The sequence below is a fragment of the Gavia stellata genome, chromosome 1, assembly GCF_030936135.1.
Source record: "Gavia stellata isolate bGavSte3 chromosome 1, bGavSte3.hap2, whole genome shotgun sequence".
In the NCBI taxonomy this organism is placed as follows: domain Eukaryota; kingdom Metazoa; phylum Chordata; class Aves; order Gaviiformes; family Gaviidae; genus Gavia; species Gavia stellata.
Window position 1 is genome coordinate 109,788,256 of NC_082594.1, and position 19,461 is coordinate 109,807,716.

Consider the following 19,461-nt stretch of genomic DNA (forward strand, 5'->3'; position numbering starts at 1 on the left):
AGCTCTCTCAGCACTGTAAAACTGATACTTGTTCTTGAAATCTCCTCCATACAAACATCCTCTCCTGAAGTTTCTGCTTATACCTCTAATCACTGCTAATTCATCCATGGACTAAACCATGTTATCGTTACTTTATCCCAGCTTTCTTTGAGTATTCAGTAGAGGTCTATCCTTAGTCTTCATTTCTTTCCTCACATACTTCAATTCTCAAATACAAGACAAATTCAGCTCCACTTCCAGCATTACAATCCATTTTTTCCTCCTTGCTCTGTAACATGAAAACCACAGTCTATCCATTTAATATGTTTTGAATGTCTAACCATCAACTCAAGCTTCCCTGATTGCTGCAGACACCATTGCCGCATATTTCTGACATCAATGCCCACAGCCCGGACGTGGCATTTGACTCAGGGCTCACTTCAAGTTCTCCTATCCAGCCAAACGTCTTGAATAGCCTTTTCACACAATACCTCCAAGACAACCTTTGCTCATGGCTAAAATTTGGATCTAGGTTCTCATCACTCCACATCTCAGTGCAATGTTTCCTCTCTTCTATCCTTGCCCAGCCTTAGTGCACGTAGCATTGTCACACTAACAGATTTCCAGGATGTTACCAGATTTTCCTAGTTCATTGCCTTCAGCATCACTCCTCACATCTGTTTACATGCAAAATGAGCTGCCTTCCCTCTTATTGCATATGTCAGCCTCCACTAACCACCTTTTCAGTTTTAAAGGAGACAATTACGACTTCTCTCTTGCAGCAACTTCACACAGCAGTAAATTTCAATGCTAAAGTCAGCAAAGCCACACCACAACCCTTCCCCCTAAACCCCTTTTACTGCAAAGCCCCCAAACCACTTAATGACTAAACTGCTGATGTGCTGAAGTTCATCAACCATGATGCTGACAAATGTTATCTCATTTTCCCCACACTTCTAACTCCAAGTATGTGTACTGATCTCCATCTTCTCTTGAATTCAGATTTAAGTTCCTTGGGACAGGAATATCTCTTTTCTGTTCATATGTTAACAAACAAGCTAAATACCCCATTAGAGGCAATGGTGCGAACAAGGGAAAAATAGAACGTTAATTTCAGGATAAAATGGATCTTTCAACACATGTGACTACCACATTAATATTATTCTCTTTAAGCTTTGATATCTACCAGCTTGGACGAATACCACTTGAAGCCTTTGTTCAGCAGAGACAGAATTCGTTAAAACGACAAGAAATTCAGCTTCCTTCAGTATTTCCAAACCTTCTAATGTACTGTAACATCTTTGAGGCATTATATTTAAGCATAACTACTAACAGCAGCAACCACTATAAATAAATTACTTCAGTTCAGGGAAATATAACCGATTTACTTGGCCATGGTAATAATGCAGTAGTGTTTTTCCAGATTAGGACTTAACACATTACTTTTCTTGTTTTGCCACTGTTGTCAATCTGTCATATGTCTATTTCACTTCCATTTCCACATGCTAAGAAGCCAAGCTGATTAAAAACCTGACAGTTTCACAGAACTCTGAGCTTAACACTGTAGGCCTGTACATGACTATCCTTTTGTTCCCCAGAGTTCCCTGACATTACGGGTTAAAAAAACCCCTCAAAAACAAAACCATAAAAAACCCCAAGACTGACATTTCTAGTCACGCGTTTATAACTGAACTGACATTTTATGAATGAATGCACACAGGTTTTAACTGCAAGACAGCCTTCCATCCATAAGATGAACAATCGTGCAAGATTTCATCTTGCGTAAAGAAATTGAACACTGGATTGTACCAAGATATTTATGAGATTTTTTTTCTTCCAGTTATATTTCAGGAAACATGCTCATTGTAAGAAGTCATTTCTACAAGTGCTGGAATAAAAATCGAAACATCCTGTGAAAGAAGAACACATCCAGTAAGATGTGTAAATACAGATGTTAACAAGCATTTTAAATTATTTGGTTGATCAATATTTGATCACCAATAGCTGACCAGAAAAAGGGACTGCAAAAAGGATGCTATAAAACCTTTGTTGATAACAAAATTGGAACTACAGCTTCAGACTGGAGGATGATTTCAGTGTGCATCACTAGGTTTAGTAATTAAACCATGTGTATGTTGATATGATTAAAGGAAGCAAAATTTCATTACCGCAAAAGATTGACATCAAAGAAGAAACTATACCTGAACTGTCTACTTAAGTAGAAGAAACCTCCTAAGACTTCACATCTTTAAAATAACTGTGATGAAACATGAACAACTGTGTAAAGAGAAAGTAGCTCAAGCCTTTACAGGCAACGGGGATTCCCATATTTTCACATCAATAACCCACAGGTTAGAGAGAGCTCTGCCAGAGAAAAAATGCTGGGCATATACATGCATGGCAGCAATAAGAGGGGACACTTCAGAGCACACCCTCTTGGTTCTACAACTACCGTCGGTCCAACTACCTCTTTTCCCTAACACGTTATTTCTGCACAAGAAAACTCATTCATCACTTCATTCCAACACCACATACTGCATACCCCACTTCTTAGTGGGGCTCCACCTGAATCCTGTCATCCATGCCTTCAGTATGCTCTGACATTTGGCAGCCTCCTGCTCTAGCAAGAGCTCTTCTGGGAGGAACAGCAGCCCATAGAGCAAGTATCATCTGTCCACCACTGCGAGCAAAGAGGAGGAGAATTGCCCACCACAGGGGGCAAAGAGGAGGATGCTGGGAAACATCAGTAAAAAGGGGAGAAGGCCACAGTGCTGAGGAATTAGAAGACAGGCACAAAGGAATAACAACAATGCTCTAAAGCAATGGTCAAATGCACAGCTTGTGCGTGCTGTTTACAGCACTGCACAGGGTGGCAAGTCATTCAGAGCAGTGGTCAGCTACCACAGGACATTATACCCATGACCTCTCTGGAGATCAAATATCAGCAACAGGTGGGAACCAGCCTGTGCCAAATCACTGTAAGCACTTAACTGTGCCAGCTTTTAATAAGCATGAACTTTGTATCTTATGATAAATACAAAAAGATGATACTCTGGATACACCAAAAGAGATAAACACACCAAATTAAAAATCCAATTACACCAGACATCAGAACCTGCACAGCAGCAGGTCACATAAAAACCAACCGTGAACCCAAATGAAAAAAAAACAGCACTACAACACCACCCTGAGAGAAGCCCACAGGAGCACTTAACTCACCTCCTGACCAGACTTTGCAGAGTTTTCTGAATGGAGAGATTCAATTTCCCCTTCAATCATTGCAGCTTCTAGGCACTCATGCAGATCTTTAAAGCCATTAACCTGGAGTGGATACTGGCCAAACATTTCTGTGTTTTCAAATTTTTTACCTTCACATAAGAAATTAAACAGTTAAGGTTTCAGAACAAACATCTACCTAACCTAATAATCCTAGGTCACCTGACCTAGTCTACTGAACAATACCCAGGTTTTCTTACTGAACAATTCAATCATATGTATGAAAACAAGTTACTCGCAAAAGTCACTTGAACCTAATATTGAAAATTACTGTATTTTCCTCTTCAGCCCATTTTTTATATTGTTTTTGCATCTTTTGGTAATAAGCAAAACTCAAAATGACTTGGCACAAAAGATGTATGGAAAGTTTTACACATATACATCAGTCGTTCTCCTGCAAATAGCAGCTCAGTAGTCCAACCCTACATTGTATCAGAGAAGTTAGTTGAATTGGTGGTATGAAACAGTCCTTTGTATAAGTTAAGTTTTGCAAAAATAAACCACAAAAGAGAACATTCATGATTTCTGTCCTGAAAACAAGATCACAATTTGGTAACAGCGTATAAAGACGTAAGCTCAAAAATGAGGAGAAATATCGGTGACAAACGATTTCAATCTACAATTTCATTTATGTCATCCTAAAGACAGTAACAAGTCTTCTTACATCCACTAGTTTCTTTTCATTGGTTTGGTTTTTACATCTCCTCAGTTAAGATGAGAATGTGAGGGATGGAAGTACCCGAACACCAAGGAGCAAGAATACTAGCTAGGAGCAGGGAACCTGCAGAATGGTTTTGAAATCTGACAAGAAATCATTAGATACACTGTTCCAGGCCAAGCAACAACCTGGAAGCCACTTTAAAGATTATAGCTGCTTCACTCAAATGGCATCTCACGAGTCATTCACTCTCGGGATGGAGAACAAAATCACCAACTTCAAAAATACTTTCACAACTGCTGGCCTCCTGGAAATAGAGAATGCTGCAGATCTGCAGATCTACTAACTATATGCAGATAAGAAAAGGAAGCTTGTTGTACAGTCTCTTTCTCCTCAGTAGTCTCTCCAACACTGCCCTTGAGAAGGTTTTCACTGGCTTGTTTTCAGTGAACTGTAATTTTAAAGAGGGTGAGTTATCCGTACCAAAAATTGTGCAGAAGAAAATTCAATAATTGAAATTTTAAATTGCACTAAATGAAGCAGAGAGAGTGCAAGAGACTAGCTCAATGAAACACAATAACTTGCCTTCTGTATACCATTAGTAAGTGGCAAAAGTGCCCTGATAATAATTTCTTGCAAGCATTTTTGCTCAGCATCTCACCCTAACTTCTACTGCACTTAATTACATTGCTCAGCTCCTAAAAGTTATTGGAACAGTCTTTCTGGACCTCTGCAGCTCACTACATTTACCTTCAGTCTCATTCTCAGGACAAACATTTTGTCACAGATCGAATGCGTATTCTCCAAATGTACTTCTGCAGAAGTAGCTAAAATGCTATAACTGCATCATTCACCTGTGTACTTAGACAAGCACTGAACAGACATGAGCACAGAAGTCCAAGTGAATTCAGATGCATACCTTCAAGTACACCTACTGCTAGAAATCGTCCATAAAACAACTCCACCATTGGGTTCTTTGGTTTCTCTCCATCCCTGAAAACAGAAAGCATGTTAGTGCAAAAATCAAACACAAAGCTACAAACTTTTATAAAACTATGAGCAGAATATTCTGAATTCGTTATGGAAATGCTACCTATTTTACTCAGTTACTGTTCATTAAGTTTTGTACTTTCCTTTAATGACAATAACAATGATTCACATATTTGCAATGGTAAGTATATTCTGAAAATTAAGTTTCAGAAGTGCTTCATTCTAAGAAAATTTATGTAAATCCAATTCAATTCGTGAGTGGTTAAATTGTACAAAACCCTTGTAAAAACTATTTCCTGCAACACTCTAGAAACAATCATGTATTCAAAAGACAGTTTACAGATGTTCACTTATACAAATGATGAGTATTTACTTCTGAGAAGTATATTGAATATTTTCATGAGAAAAAGCAAACCAAATAACCAAAAATCCACTTCTCACTGCGTGGCTGAAAAAGATCCAACTGAGCTGGATACAGAGCTATTAAAAAAAAAATCTTACCTCTCTTCTTCAGCTTTAATTTGGAAGGCATCTTCTAGCCAATCTAATAATTTGTGTGTAAATTCACTAACATCTTGCTGTTGAAAAATAGGAAATGATCAGTATATGTTCACATATGTAAAAGAACACAACAAAGTGTCACCTTACAAGATTAGTATAGCAGTATTCTCCCCACAAGAGCTCCAAAATCACACTATGTTTAAGACTATGCCATGATTGGTTTTTTATGGGTGGCTCTTACAGCACCCTAAGGCTCTGGTGTTCCTCAGCCATTACACTGTCCTGTGATCCTTATTTCTTGGGCTCAGCTTTCATACCATGCTAGTCCAAAGGCATCTTATGAATCCCATTGTTCAAACCCTTTGGTATCTAACAAGTGGTGACTAATGTTACTTTCATCAAGCAATAAATTCAGCATGCTGTTGTAAGTAAACACCTTAGCCACATAACCTCATGTGGGAAAAAAAGCACCCGAAGAAACAAAGCGTTTCTCAGAAAAGCAAAATGTATCCACTATGATTTAGGCAAGAATCCTGAATATGAATATTAGGACCCTCCAAACCAGTATCTACACAGACAAATAGTATACCAGAACTATACCAGCCCTGGATGTGAAGAATAAAGCTCTTTCAAAAACCACATACTTAGAAGCTAAACTAAACTCTAAAAGCAAGAATGTGGAACTATTGGTTTCTAAAGTAATAGGAAGAAAGTGTACTGAATAAAACAGTCATGCTGTCTGGATTTTTTTTTTTTTAAATAAAAATTATTAGAGATTGCATAACATGAAAGAAAAAGCTCAAAACCTGTGACAATTAGAAGTTTCTTTTCCGTGGACATTTTGAATTTTTGTTGTCCATTTTAAGAGTTTCCTATTGCCAGACGAGCATATGAAAATGTGCATAAGCTTGAATAAAAATACATGGAAATCACCTGTTGGGAATCATTTGATTTAAAAGCATCTTTAAGGATTTCAACCGCTCTTGATGGGTCAACATATTTTCTCTTTGAACCAACTAGAAGTGCAAACAGGTACCTCAATTCACGCATGAAAGGCAGATTCCTATGTTCCTGTATTTGAAGAAGAAATTAAAAATATTTAACAAAGTGGTAACAAAAAAATTTACTTTATAGATGTGTTACCCAATGAACTAAGCATATATCCAGCCAATCATCATTATATATAAGCTTACTTGTAGTAGTACTACCAAGGTAGTGTGGCATGTCTTTTACTTGTCAGTTTTACAAAATAATGTAGTTCTCTGGGAAGAAAATTGTATTTCAGAAACTGAAAGCTCCCTGAAACCATATCTAGATGTGCCTGTGACTTGAAATGGGACTGAATGAACAAGTGAACAGGCTGAGTTGCATTTAAGACAGAACTCTTGTTCCCAAGACTTACAAAGCCTTAAGTAATGCACTGCAATAATATGCTTTGATTTTATTGACATTAGTATTCCTCTATACCTCTAGCAGAATTTCTTGTGAGTGTACACACTCCCTAGTACCTTTTTAAGCTTATTTTTTACTGAAGACTAAATATATAAGGTGTGCACAAACCATTATTATTTCTCTTGACAGAAGTAAGAGAAATAGCCTGCTCTCCTTTCTACCTATTTTTTTTTTTTAAGTATAGTTCACGGGAAATATGGAGTTATTTTTCCGGTTTCAGGGAGAGAAGCAGAAGAAATACTTTCTGTCTGTATAATGAAAAGCAAGTAAACTGAAACACAAATCCATCATACCATAGATTAAACCACAGGTTACAAATGCTGTGGAGATTGGAGATATCACTCACACTCCTGAGTACATAGTTGACAAATACTTGTGAAATTAAAACCTATGTAATATCCACTTGTATTTAGAACAAAGTATCATTCAAAGGCAGCACAGATGTCAGATGCTGGTCAAACTGGAACTACTTGATGACAAACTATTTCACACGCTCATCAAACAGCAGACTCGTTTAGTCACTCCTATGTCAATCCAGCATGCATAAAGATTTTTTTTTTTACATAAAGCCTGTTTTATTTCAGCTTTAAAAACTGCGCATGAATTGGAGTATGTTCTGCATAATACCTAAAAAATAGTTCTATTCACATAAAATCCCAATTTTTACTTGCTCTTCTCGTCCACCTTGCAAAACACTTGCCAGTTATAAACAATGTTCACAGAAAAGGCTGAAGATTTGATCAAATGCCACCTTAATTCAGCATTATATCATCATAATTTAAGAATAAAATCAGTCTCCCATTTACATATTTAAAGCACTTTATAACAAAAAAACAGGGAAACAAATTGTGAAAGTGATTTTTTGTTACTTTTTTCCTAAAGTGATCTATTAAAAATGAATAGAATTTCAAGTGTAGATATATATTTTATCAAGATGCTTCAACACCAGTCATAAATCATATGAATAATATAGATGATTGACCACAGAATACTCTAGATCTCACCTTCCTTTTGTTAAATCTGAAGTACACAGAGTACTATTGCATTACTTACCCAAATTTACGCTACTAATTTGGCTGAATTTTAAGCATACCTGTAGCTTTAGGTTGAACAACTGACTACTGATGTCAGTAGGATTACTCAGAACAAATCTCTCTGTAAAGCCTATGAAAAAGTTCTCTAGAACTAGAAAAATCCTTGTTGTTTTTTGAGAAAGCTCGATGTAGTGCATTAAGCATGATCCTTGACCAGATTACGTGGGCTTTACCACAACAAATAGTGATTCTGACTAAACAAAGCCCAAAATCTTCAAAAGGATGTGAGCCAGTCCCCAAGACAAGGTATACAGTTCCACAAAAGACTTGCACATTAAAACAAAAGAACTAATAAAGTAATCACAGCACATGGCTCTCAATTTTAAAGCATACCGTAGGTGCAACAACACAAAAAAGATTAAAATAAATCTTAAAATAAAAACCTGTATAGAACATTCATAATCTAAAACATTCTCTATTTTACCACCTATCCTGCCTGCATAAATAATGCCTTAATACGCTGATGTTGGAACAATGTAGGATTAAAAAATGCTTCTAAAGCAATCTACATGTTTAATACAGAGTAAACATTCATTATTGTCAATCAGTATGCCAGGACACTGAAATGGTGAAACAGGGGGAAGGATGTGCTAACCTGTAGCACAGTAACCCACTTCCTCGGATAATAAAATGTTTCCTGAAGATATCGTCAAGGCCAAACATGTAGCTGGCCTCACTACATAGAGCAAAAAAAAGTTCTGTTCATATGACAGCAAGAGGTAAGAGAACTGGCAGAGCAAAGAGGCTGCAGTAACTACAGAGAACCATATTTGTTCTACACAAGGAAACTGAGGAACACACCAAGGAAGAAAAATAAATTTCAAATGCAAAAGAACAAAAACAAAGTTTAAGTGTATGTCCGAGTTTACAATCCAGAAAAACAAAGTCCAATTAGCTGAGGCAAACTGGGGGGGGTTGTTGTTTGGTTGTGGGGGGTTTTTTAAGTCAAAATTTATACCAATGATTTCTGGATTAAAAATTTTACATGCCAAATTATTAATAGCATTCGGATTCAATATATCGATAGGAAAGAACAATAACACCCCACTATGCAAGATTCCCTCAAGCCTTCAACACTGTTCCCCACAGTATTCTCCTGGAGAAGCTGGCGACTCGTGGCTTAGACAGGTGCACTCTTTGCTGGGTAAAAAACTGGCTGGATGGCCGAGCCCAGAGGGTTGTGGTGAATGGAGCAAAATCCAGCTGGCGGCCGGTCACAAGTGGAGTCCCCCAGGGCTCAGTACTGGGGCCAGTCTTGTTTAATATATTTATCGATGATCTGGATGAAGAGATTGAGTGCTCCCTCAGCAAGTTTGCAGATGACACCAAGTTGGGCGGGAGTGTTGATCTGCTCGAGGGTCGGAAGGCTCTGCAGAGGGATCTGGACAGGCTGGATCCATGGGCTGAGGCCAATTGTATGAGGTTCAACAAGGCCAAGTGCCGGGTCCTGCACTTGGGTCACAACAACCCCAGGCAATGCTACAGGCTTGGGGACGAGTGGCTGGAAAGCTGCCCTGCAGAAAAGGACCTGGGGGTGTTGTTTGACAGCCAGCTGAATATGAGCCAGCAGTGTGCCCAGGTGGCCAAGAAGGCCAACAGCATCCTGGCCTGTATCAGAAACAGTGTGGCCAGCAGGAGCAGGGAGGTGATCGTGCCCCTGGACTCGGCGCTGGTGAGGCCGCACCTCGAATACTGTGTTCAGTTTTGGGCCCCTCACTACAAGAAGGACATTGAGGTGCTGGAGCATGTCCAGAGAAGGGCGACGAAGCTGGTGAGGGGTCTGGAACACAAGTCTTATGAGGAGCGGCTGAGCGAGCTGGGGTTGTTTAGCCTGGAGAAGAGAAGGCTGAGGGGAGACCTTATCGCTCTCTACAACTACCTGAAATGGGGTTGCAGAGAGGTGGGTGTTGGTCTCTTCTCCCAAGTGACTAGCGACAGGACAAGAGGAAACGGTCTCAAGTTGTGCCAGGGAAGGTTCAGGCTGGATATTGGGAAAAATTTTTTTACTGAGAGAGTGGTGAAGCATTGGAACGGGCTGCCCAGGGAGGTGGTGGAGTCACCCTCACTGGAGGTGTTCAAGGAACGTGTGGACGTGGCATTGTGGGACATGGTTTAGTGGGCATGGTGGTGTTGGGTTGATGGTTGGACTTGATGATCTTACAGGTCTTTTCCAACCTTAGTGATTCTGTGAAGTACAACCACATGCTTTAATTCTAAACCAAGAGATTGTCATGACCCTAGCATTAAACTCTCATTTCCACCAACTGGAAGAACAACATGATGTAAACCAAAGTCTTGAAAATCTGGCATTATTAAAACTTGGTCTTTATTAGCAAGGAAATTTGATCCTAGGGAATGTCAGTCACATACAGTATTTAATACTAGGTTAAAAATAAAAAGCAAAACAAAACTAAGTCGAGATAGTTTTAAAACAAGTAAGCAGATGGAAGTAAATTCCAGGGCTTTTTTTGGTCAACTGGTAGCTTATATTACAACTTTAAATCAATTTGCCTCTACTTGCCTTCACCTTATAAAGAAATAAAAGCACTATATTTGGTGGCATGCATGCTTATTTCTTCTACTTGTCTAAGTTCCAACTAGTGAAGCGATTTCTTTTCCTAAATTCTCCCCAAAACATATTTCAACACTAAGATAATCCTTTTTCAGCTGTAGATAAGACAGATGAACAAATCAATTAATAATGTTATTTCATTCTGGAATTTAAGTTAACAAAAGGAGAGGATACAAACTACTGCCAGAGATTCTTAGCAGCAGGCTTGCAGAAAGCAAGGTTTCTGCACAAATTCATATACTTGCCTAGTGTCACACCATTTCACACAACCTTAATATTGTCTGTCATTGTCAGTATTTCTAAGAAATAGCACTGTGGAATTGCTAAACGCATTCGGCTGCTAGTGTCAATGCTCGGGCAAGATGTTCTTCAAAGAAAACAGCTTGTTATTATCTAGTTCATACCACCTTTTAGATGCCAACTGCTTTTTACGCCCTGAAAAATGAAGGTAAAGAACTCTTGAGTACTGGAGGATATTACTCAAACAAATTATATGACGAATAATGAAATACCAGGCACAAAGTCAATCTAAAAATCAAAAAATAAATATTTCAGTACAACTCTTTGTTAAAGCATGACTTTATCCTCTCTTTCTGACTAAAATACACTGTCCCATCATTCTCGTGACATGTTCCCAATACTACTCATGTTGTATTTGCACACCATCTCATGAACTAATGCAAACTTTTTTTCCTAAGGGAAAAAAAAAAAAGAAGTGACAACTTGCTCTTTGAAGGGGGGGGGCAGGGGGGGAGGGAGGTGGCGGCAGAGGAGAAATTATACAGTTCTGACTGAACATGCAACTTCCCTTTTATGGTACATACCTAGAGGTTTAGAAAATGGACACCACCTTCTCTACATCTGTTTTCTTTTGCTTTTTTAATTGCAGCTCTTACTTTTCCTAGTGCACATTCCAGCCAAGCCTGAAGTGCCAAACAACTAAGAACAGGCCAACAACACACTCCCTTTTTAAAATCCAAAAGAAAGCGGTAAAAGGCAATAGTCTAATTTCTGGATATACAAAAATTCACTGCTCTGTAAACCCTTGCTAAAAATCAGGGCATCGAGTGCCTTCATGCTTCATACAGCCACTTCTGCTTCCCATTTCTTCCTTTCTATTTCATAACATAGAAACCAAGGTGCCCCCATGTATCTCTCCTCAGATGGCATCCATGAAGGAAGAAAAAGCGGTCTGTTTTGTCCCTCAGTCCATGACCATTCCTCCTCGCTAGTCTGAGGTCACGAGAAACCTGAGCTAAGGCTTCCCCCTCCCCAATCAAATATAAGTACCAGAATAAACACGGGAAAATTTACGCTTAACATTGCTTCATGAAAAGGCCAGAAGAGACAAGCTAATAACTAAAAGCTTGATCTCAGGTGATGAGTTACAAATACTAACATCCCTGAAAAACCAATGAAGTGGCCAGGCCAACACTAACAATGCTGCTGGCAAAGCTACAGATATCAAAAACATGCAGGTAACCAAAAAACATGCTCGTAGCTGCACAGTGAGAGTGGTCTAGAACAAAATGTATTTGTTAACACAAGCTCCATTCACATTAGAAATGCTCACCCACTAGCAGCAATGCTGCTACAGATTCATCAGTGAAGCCCTTCCACTGAATCCGGTCTAAGCAGCAGTAAGCCGAGCAAACTCTGCCTCTCTCAACACCCTGCCCGGTACTGTACTGTGAGGCTAACGTATTTTACGTAAGATCCCTAATAGGCAGCTCAGACAAATGTTAATTGGCACCTATAAAAAACGTGCTAATTTGAGCTAAGAACAATGCAAAATTCAACTGCAAGAGAGAAATGCCCTTAAGGGCCACTAAGGAAAGTTAGCTTCTAATTTTACCTTTTGGTTTCGGGGCAAGTCTTGAGCATTTGCAGGAGGATTGAAATTCAAAACTAGTCTTCGAAACTCCAGGAGGTTAAATAATGACTGAAAAGGGAAAAAAAATATTAAAAAAACGTTTAAACATTTCTGTAAACAATACAAAATTCTTCCAAATGTGCCTTTGTGAACTACATGAAATGTCAAACATAGGAAATGCTAAAACTTCATTTCAGAAGCTGTACTATTTCACTTAACTTTGCTAAACGTATTTTCAACAGACGACAATTATTTTTACCAAGAAAACAGCATAATCAAAAAAATTCTTTACAGTTAATCCCATAAATGGAACTATAATTTTAGATGACGAATAAAATTCTTGTTGTAACAAGTATTTTCTTCATTGTATAATTGTCAGTTTTCAAATAGAAATTAAAGCCTGTTTAGCCATGCAAAATTCATCTTGTAGCCCCTCTACGATCTACCTCCTCAGTGCAGAGGGAGTACATCTTTGTATATGCAACTTAAATCCACTTGCAATTATCTGTACTTTTTGCATTCTGCCCACTCCTCCCATTATTACAGGATCTCAACACTGTACATTAGAGTAAGGAAACTGGGTTATACATCTTTGCAGGTAAGGAACTGATAACATTTTCATTTTACGGACAGAGAGATGTAAACAGGTGTCCACAGGCACACCCACAAAGAACCTCATAGTGTAACACAGAGCCTGGAGCCAAGAGAGTACAAGAACAAGACGACTCTGGGTTGCAAAAATGAAAGTCCAAAGCAGTGGCTGAGAACTGAAGTCCTCAGCACTTGCTTAACTGCATTGTTGCTTTTCTGTACAGGCAGAAAGCACTTTGACTAAAGTTCACTTTATTACCACAGACTAGCATTTTGATGAAGAAAGAGTAGCAGAAAAGGTCTAAAGTATTTTAAACATAGTCATCAGAGAAGCACAGGAAATATTTGCCCTCCTATTCATCCACTTTGGTTTTACAATCTATAATTAACTCCCCACCCCACCCCCCTCAATCACATATTGCTATTTATTTTGGAAAGGCAGAGTTTGCCTACCCCAGCAATAGACTTTGATCCCAAAACTTGTCCTACACAGGTAAAGACTTAAGTCACAGACCACAGCAGGTTTAATAGCATTTCAACCCCGCAGTGCCAAGAAAGTGAAACTCAAATTGTGAAGCAGTACTGCATTTATTCCAATAATTTAGAACATGTTGGAAGGAAAAAAGAAAGATATTTGTGAAAAATTGCAATGTTCCTGACTCTCCCTTGTGAAAGAGCCTGTACCAAGTTTAACCTCTTCCCATACCCCACAGTATACAGCATCTCCAGCAAAATGAAAAAAATCAAAAACACCAACAAAAAAAGACCTTTCTGACCTTGCTAAATCAACAGACAATTGAGTAGTCAAGCTTTCCCCGCCCCCCCTCCCTGTTTTGCTGTTCAAAATACAGGTTCCCCTTTTACCCGTCCTTGCAGAGAAAGATTAAAACACGGAGTTCTTTGTTTACTTACTCAAAGCATAGAAAATGTTAATATTTAATTCAAGTGTCATTCTAGAAGTTGATACTAATTGAAGTTATGTCTCATGATGTAACAGCATTCCACTGGTGGGCTCTTCATCAAGCAAAACATAGCAATGTCTTACACACAAAATAAACTGGCGGCTAAAATAGAATGTCCAAAGACTGAATTCTCTCCACGATTAATCCAAGTGCCATCAAAGTGCCAAACAGCTGAGCTGGCCAATTTCATAATACACACAGACACGAATTAAATACAGAAAACTGTATTAAAGTTCAGAATTTTTGCCTGACATTTAATCCACAAGTTTTTCACAAAAACTGTATTCATTTAATCCAGAATTCTAAATTGTGAACATGTAACTCCATGCTTTTCTAAGCTAAACAAACTGATTTCTGCAAGCTGCTGAGAATAATTAAGAGGATTGTCTGATATGCTCTTTTTGTCTTCATCTTTGTTCTACTCAAAATTTCTTATGCAAGAGATTTAGTTATTAAACTTTTGTCCAAAACAGCTTACACTGAGGGGCTGTACTGAGATGCAGCAGAACGCTCACAGTTAATCTACTGCCAACACCACTAATGCTAACAGAACAGTATCATTATGTTTATTATTATTTATTATATATTTATTATTATCAACATTATCATTAACATTATCATAATGCTAACATAACAGCCCAAACACTCTTCTATACTGAACTAAATCAACTTCAGGAAACTTCTATTTTCGTTAAAAAAAACAAAGATAATTTCCCAGTGTAAGCGTAAACAAGCATACAATAAGTGTGCCTGAGATCAATCAGTTTTTGTGCCTGAAGTATCACAAGGATGAACCTACGGTTCTTCCTGAGGTAAGGAGATATAAATGAGCTCACCTAAGCCCTCACTGCAACAGAGACCTCCTATGGCCAACTCCCCCAGTGCTTCAGAAAGGGGCTAGGCAAAACAATTCCCAATTTGCTAAGCCATCTGTTGACTAGGCTTCCTACACCCAGGGTAGGCAACATCATGGAGCAGAAGCTGTTCTTCTGCAGCCACCGATTGAGACGCAGCAGAGACTGTCCCTGGCCTGAGTGCCACCCGCTGGCCCTAGGCCAAAGCACTGGCCTTCCAAACACATCGAATGGGGCAGCACTTCACCTCTCACACACTTGGCTTCAGCTACGGAAAGGTGTCAGGAGTCCCAGTGCACGAAAACAGGGTGGATCTAAAAGGTGGATACTTCATACCTACTGGCCTTGATCAAATATGTTTAAAATTTACCAATGTGAAGTATGCAAAACTTATGTATGCAAGAAAATTTCTCTAAAATGTGGGTGTTTGTTTTTTGGGGTTTTTTCCAGTGTATTTAAACCTATTTAAAAAGCTGTCATCTGGAAACCTGACCAAGCTAAGGCTAAGATAAGCTATAACAATTCAGATTACCATGAAAATCAATAGATCTTCAGAACACCTGCCTCCTATTACATCAGTTTGGGGACTGAAAAAAGTAAACGAAAATGAACAACAACAAAAACCCAGTGTCAGTTTAGGGTGTTCAGACTAACCGTGCTGAATGACAACAGACATACTGTGGCTTTCCCCTGTTATAGGTGGTGGTCATGTAGACATATTTTCTCTCATGCCAGAAAGAGCTAGGTAGAGTTGTAGCTTCAAGACTATAAGATATTAAAAACATTCAATTCTCTAAGTAATGTCTACCCTCGTTATATAGAGTCCAAACCCAGTTTCAGAATATAAGATGCCTTCATTTCACCTAAAATACCCTGCCTATCCCTTTTTTTGCCCTTTAATGTCTGGGCTTATCAAATATAAGGACCCTGGCACAAATTAGGTTGCCTGAGTAAAGGATTAATTCTTAACATTCAAGTACTGTGATGCTACATTAATACTGCAAGAATATAAATTAGTCAGCATATTAAATCCATAAAAGCCTGGCATGCAACAGAGATCATTAAAAGCCACCAGCAGAGTCCTAAAATAGTAAAGGTACTGACATCAACAATACTTGGGGAGTAGGAAAACAATACTTCTGCATCTAGATAAAAGGCGACCTATCAAGCTACTGCACAGAGCTTTAGACAGGCTCTCTCTGATGTATTCTTGCAAGTTCTGTAAGCACAGGGCACTAAAAACAGCTGTTTCAGTAGCCGATACATGAAAGCCTTCTGTTTTCTTTGACTTGCAGTTTTGTATCTGTTTCCACTGTTGAAAACAAAAAAGCAAAAGTTTTTGTGAAAGAGCTAGGGAATTTTTAATATTGATCACCTTTCTACAAGCTTACATGAAAGTCATTATTTCATAATACTATGAGTGTAGCCATTTTTCCATTCAATTTGTAAAGATTAAGCTTGGAAGGAAGGACTTTAAAATTGATCTGTGAAACACATATTAAAGCAATTCAGGCTACTAATTCTAAACCAGTCAGCAAGATGCCAAAAGCATTCTCATTTGGCAGAAAATCATCTAGGATGCTTAAGTAGAATGAATACATTTGACCAGTGCTGTAATGACTGCAGAAAACTTATTCTCCTAAGGTGATAAGTAAGAAAAAAATGGAAAAAACAAAAGCTTAGCAAACAAAATGGGACCGACCTACCTACTGGCAGACAACTGGAACACCAGCAGCATATTGTGATATGCAGTCATCATTCAGGTTTCTCTTACAGCAGCCCCAAGAAAAGCTGTGCAATTTCTATTCTTGAGGCAGGCCAGTTTGTAGTGTCCCTTTTATCAACGTGAGGGGGATTAACAACAGGCAAGGATGCCACAACTAGTGTAGGTGTGCATAATGATACCTATGTGTCAGCAGCAAATACTGACTAGGGATTTGTCCGAATTAGGGCCAAAGCTTGAAATTTAACAGGAGAAATATACAAAGACTAACCTGAATTTTGGCAAAGAAAATTTAAGGACTTAATTTGGCTAGTAACCAAAACCTAAATATATCTTATTAGTACAGCTTGGAAAGCAACCCTTCAGCAGGGGGAAAGAGAAGCATGCATTCCTACAGAACTCCTAAACGAACTGCTTCAGGTACTGGCATTTAGCTAAAACCTGATTTTGTTTACGTTGAAAGCTTATATATGCATTAACACATTGCAACACTCATTTGCCTTATTTAGTCATCTGGGGCCTTTTATGCATTTCCAATCTTACATTTATTCAGATTTTAAAGCCACAAAGAAGAGACCATATCTACCTTCATTTTGTATAGCAAGCAGAGAGTAATCTTAAAGAATGAATACATTATTATTGTTCTAAAAACAAAAGCAAAAACAGAGCTTTGCCTATGCCATTAAGTATATTATTTGGAATAGTTTGCCTCTGCCAACATGACCCATTAGACTTATGTTCTCACTTCATTTTATAAACAGTTTTGGTGGTTTACTGTATACAGAGCTAGTCTTAGTGGGGTAGATAGGCCATTATTAGGCTTAACTTTTTATTCATGCCAGTAACCTAAATCAAAAACACAGAATGCTATGGAATCTATGCTCCCACCTGCACGCATTACCTTATGTTCTTTCCAATAACAGAAAGAACTTTAAATTTACTAGTTATCAATATTTGAAGTGTTAACGGTTCAAAATAAATGTACTCTAAATACTGCACTTAGGCTTATTAGTGACCTAACACTCCTACATGCCTCAGAGGATTAGTGTCCAGCAAAACTCTGTATTACAAAAACGTAAGCAACTTCACTGGCAACTAAGTCCACTTCTCTCCAACTTTCAAGTCTTTTGGACTCTATACCACTAATTTGGGAGAATCACTTCTCCCTCCTCTTTAAGGCCTTCCCCACTTTTTCTATTCATTGATCTATTTTACTATTTTACCTTTTGGTTCATATTCTTGAACCTACTTTTCTCACAACAGAAGTCCATAAAGTGGTTGTTTGTTGCCACTGCACTGGCCGCTCTACTCCTGCGCTATGCTCCTTTCCACCCAGCACCTCCTCATAACTCACACTGCAGCTGCCTCCTACTCCACTTGTGCATGCCTTATTCGTGTAAATGGTAAATCCTGTTTTCAGAATACAGACTAATGATGGGCATTAAATGTCATCAACAGGCTTATATTTGAGCCAATGCATACATTGCATAGCAGTAAAAGTCAGCAAGCATAATACAACACAAATTTATCCTGTAACGCTTAAACTAAAAGGAAACTGACTGCTATATGTGTATGCAAATGCAAATTAGTTTAAACACATTTTACTTACAATGTAGAAAATAATTATTGTAACAAGACTACAGAGAATTTTAAATATATTTTCTCTTAAGCACATAGTAGCCCTGTGTATTGTCTTCTACCTTTTAGCAAAAAAAAAAACCCCTTAAGACAAGGAAGTCACCAAAGCATATTCCTGATATTGCTTCTTTCCCTACACTGAGAATTTGGCACAATCAAAAGCCTTCCTGGAAAGGCTTGCATTCTTCAGAAAATTGATGTAAGGAAGAGGGAAGGGAAGAGAGGAAAACAGCTTCAAAGCTGGGACTGGAGCAGGTTCCTGTTCAAACTTCATTGTAAAAGTTTAATAGGAGGAGTTTATTCTCTTTCCCTCTCTGAAACAAAAGTCGTACAGACAGGTAAGACACTATCTCATGGCTGAACTTCAGCAGAACAGCCCCACGTGCACAGTGGTAGCAGTCAGGAAGACAGATTCAATCCCAGATCTTAATAGCTTTCAAAAATATCTCAGGAAGGACATTTTTATTTATAAGCAGTCAACCAATCAGCATTCCAAACTGCTGAAAACCAAGGTATAAAATGCAGTTTTAAGCTGTCATGTTTTGCTTTTCTAAAAGGCTGAGGTGTAACATGGAAGAAGATGGAAAACAGCTTTCATACTGTTTGATCTAGAAAGTCAAACTAACCTAACCCAAGTCTGCTAGAGGTCTAAAGTCAACATTTTAAACAAACAGCTCACCATGGTATTACCAGCCTGCATTTAGAGAACATTTACTTGTTTATAGCAACAAACCCAGAACATTACTGCAATTCAGAAGACAAGTAAGTATGATATGAGATGTGTCCAGAAGAATTCACTTTATACTTGTGTCTTGGCACATACTAAAAAATGCCATTCAACCACTCCCCTATTACATGTTCAAAGCAAGAAAAAAAAATTCTGTTAGGACATAAAATAACAGCCGACATTTCCTTACATGGTTACAGTTTTCAGCTTCTTGCCTAAATGCACAGCAACATGAAATAAGTTCGTGGTATAACTTTAAATGACGCACCTAAAAAATGCAATGGCTTTACACCCTTCTAAACCTAGGAATTGCATGTAGGATCACAACCCAACACTTATTCTGTATCCTTTATTTTAATTAAATGAACAACTATTTTTGAGTCAAAGCTAAAGCCATCATCTGTTAAAGCTTTCCAACCCTTCACAACAGAAATTCTGCAATATTATATATGACTAAATATAAGGTAAGAGTTTGAAAAAATCACACAAGCAACCTGAGGGAACTGGAGACCATAGAGAAGAATAAAAAGCAGGAAAAGGAATATCCTGTCAGCAAATATCATAGGATGAC

General features: G+C 38.3%; 1 protein-coding gene across 2 annotated transcripts in view; it reads right to left on the reverse strand.

The window, feature by feature from the left end:
• The window catches only part of USP25 (ubiquitin specific peptidase 25), a 95,097-nt gene that overhangs the window by 30,122 nt on the left and 45,514 nt on the right, over positions 1 to 19,461 (reverse strand). For both annotated transcript variants that reach the window (XM_059823144.1, XM_059823136.1), the window contains exons 6-10: positions 12,378 to 12,464; positions 6,338 to 6,475; positions 5,405 to 5,481; positions 4,833 to 4,906; positions 3,199 to 3,347 (exon numbers count right to left, since the gene is read on the reverse strand). In XM_059823144.1, the coding sequence (XP_059679127.1) occupies positions 3,199 to 3,347; positions 4,833 to 4,906; positions 5,405 to 5,481; positions 6,338 to 6,454 (417 nt within the window). In that variant the 5' untranslated portion in view covers positions 6,455 to 6,475; positions 12,378 to 12,464. The remainder of the gene's footprint in view (positions 1 to 3,198; positions 3,348 to 4,832; positions 4,907 to 5,404; positions 5,482 to 6,337; positions 6,476 to 12,377; positions 12,465 to 19,461) is intronic.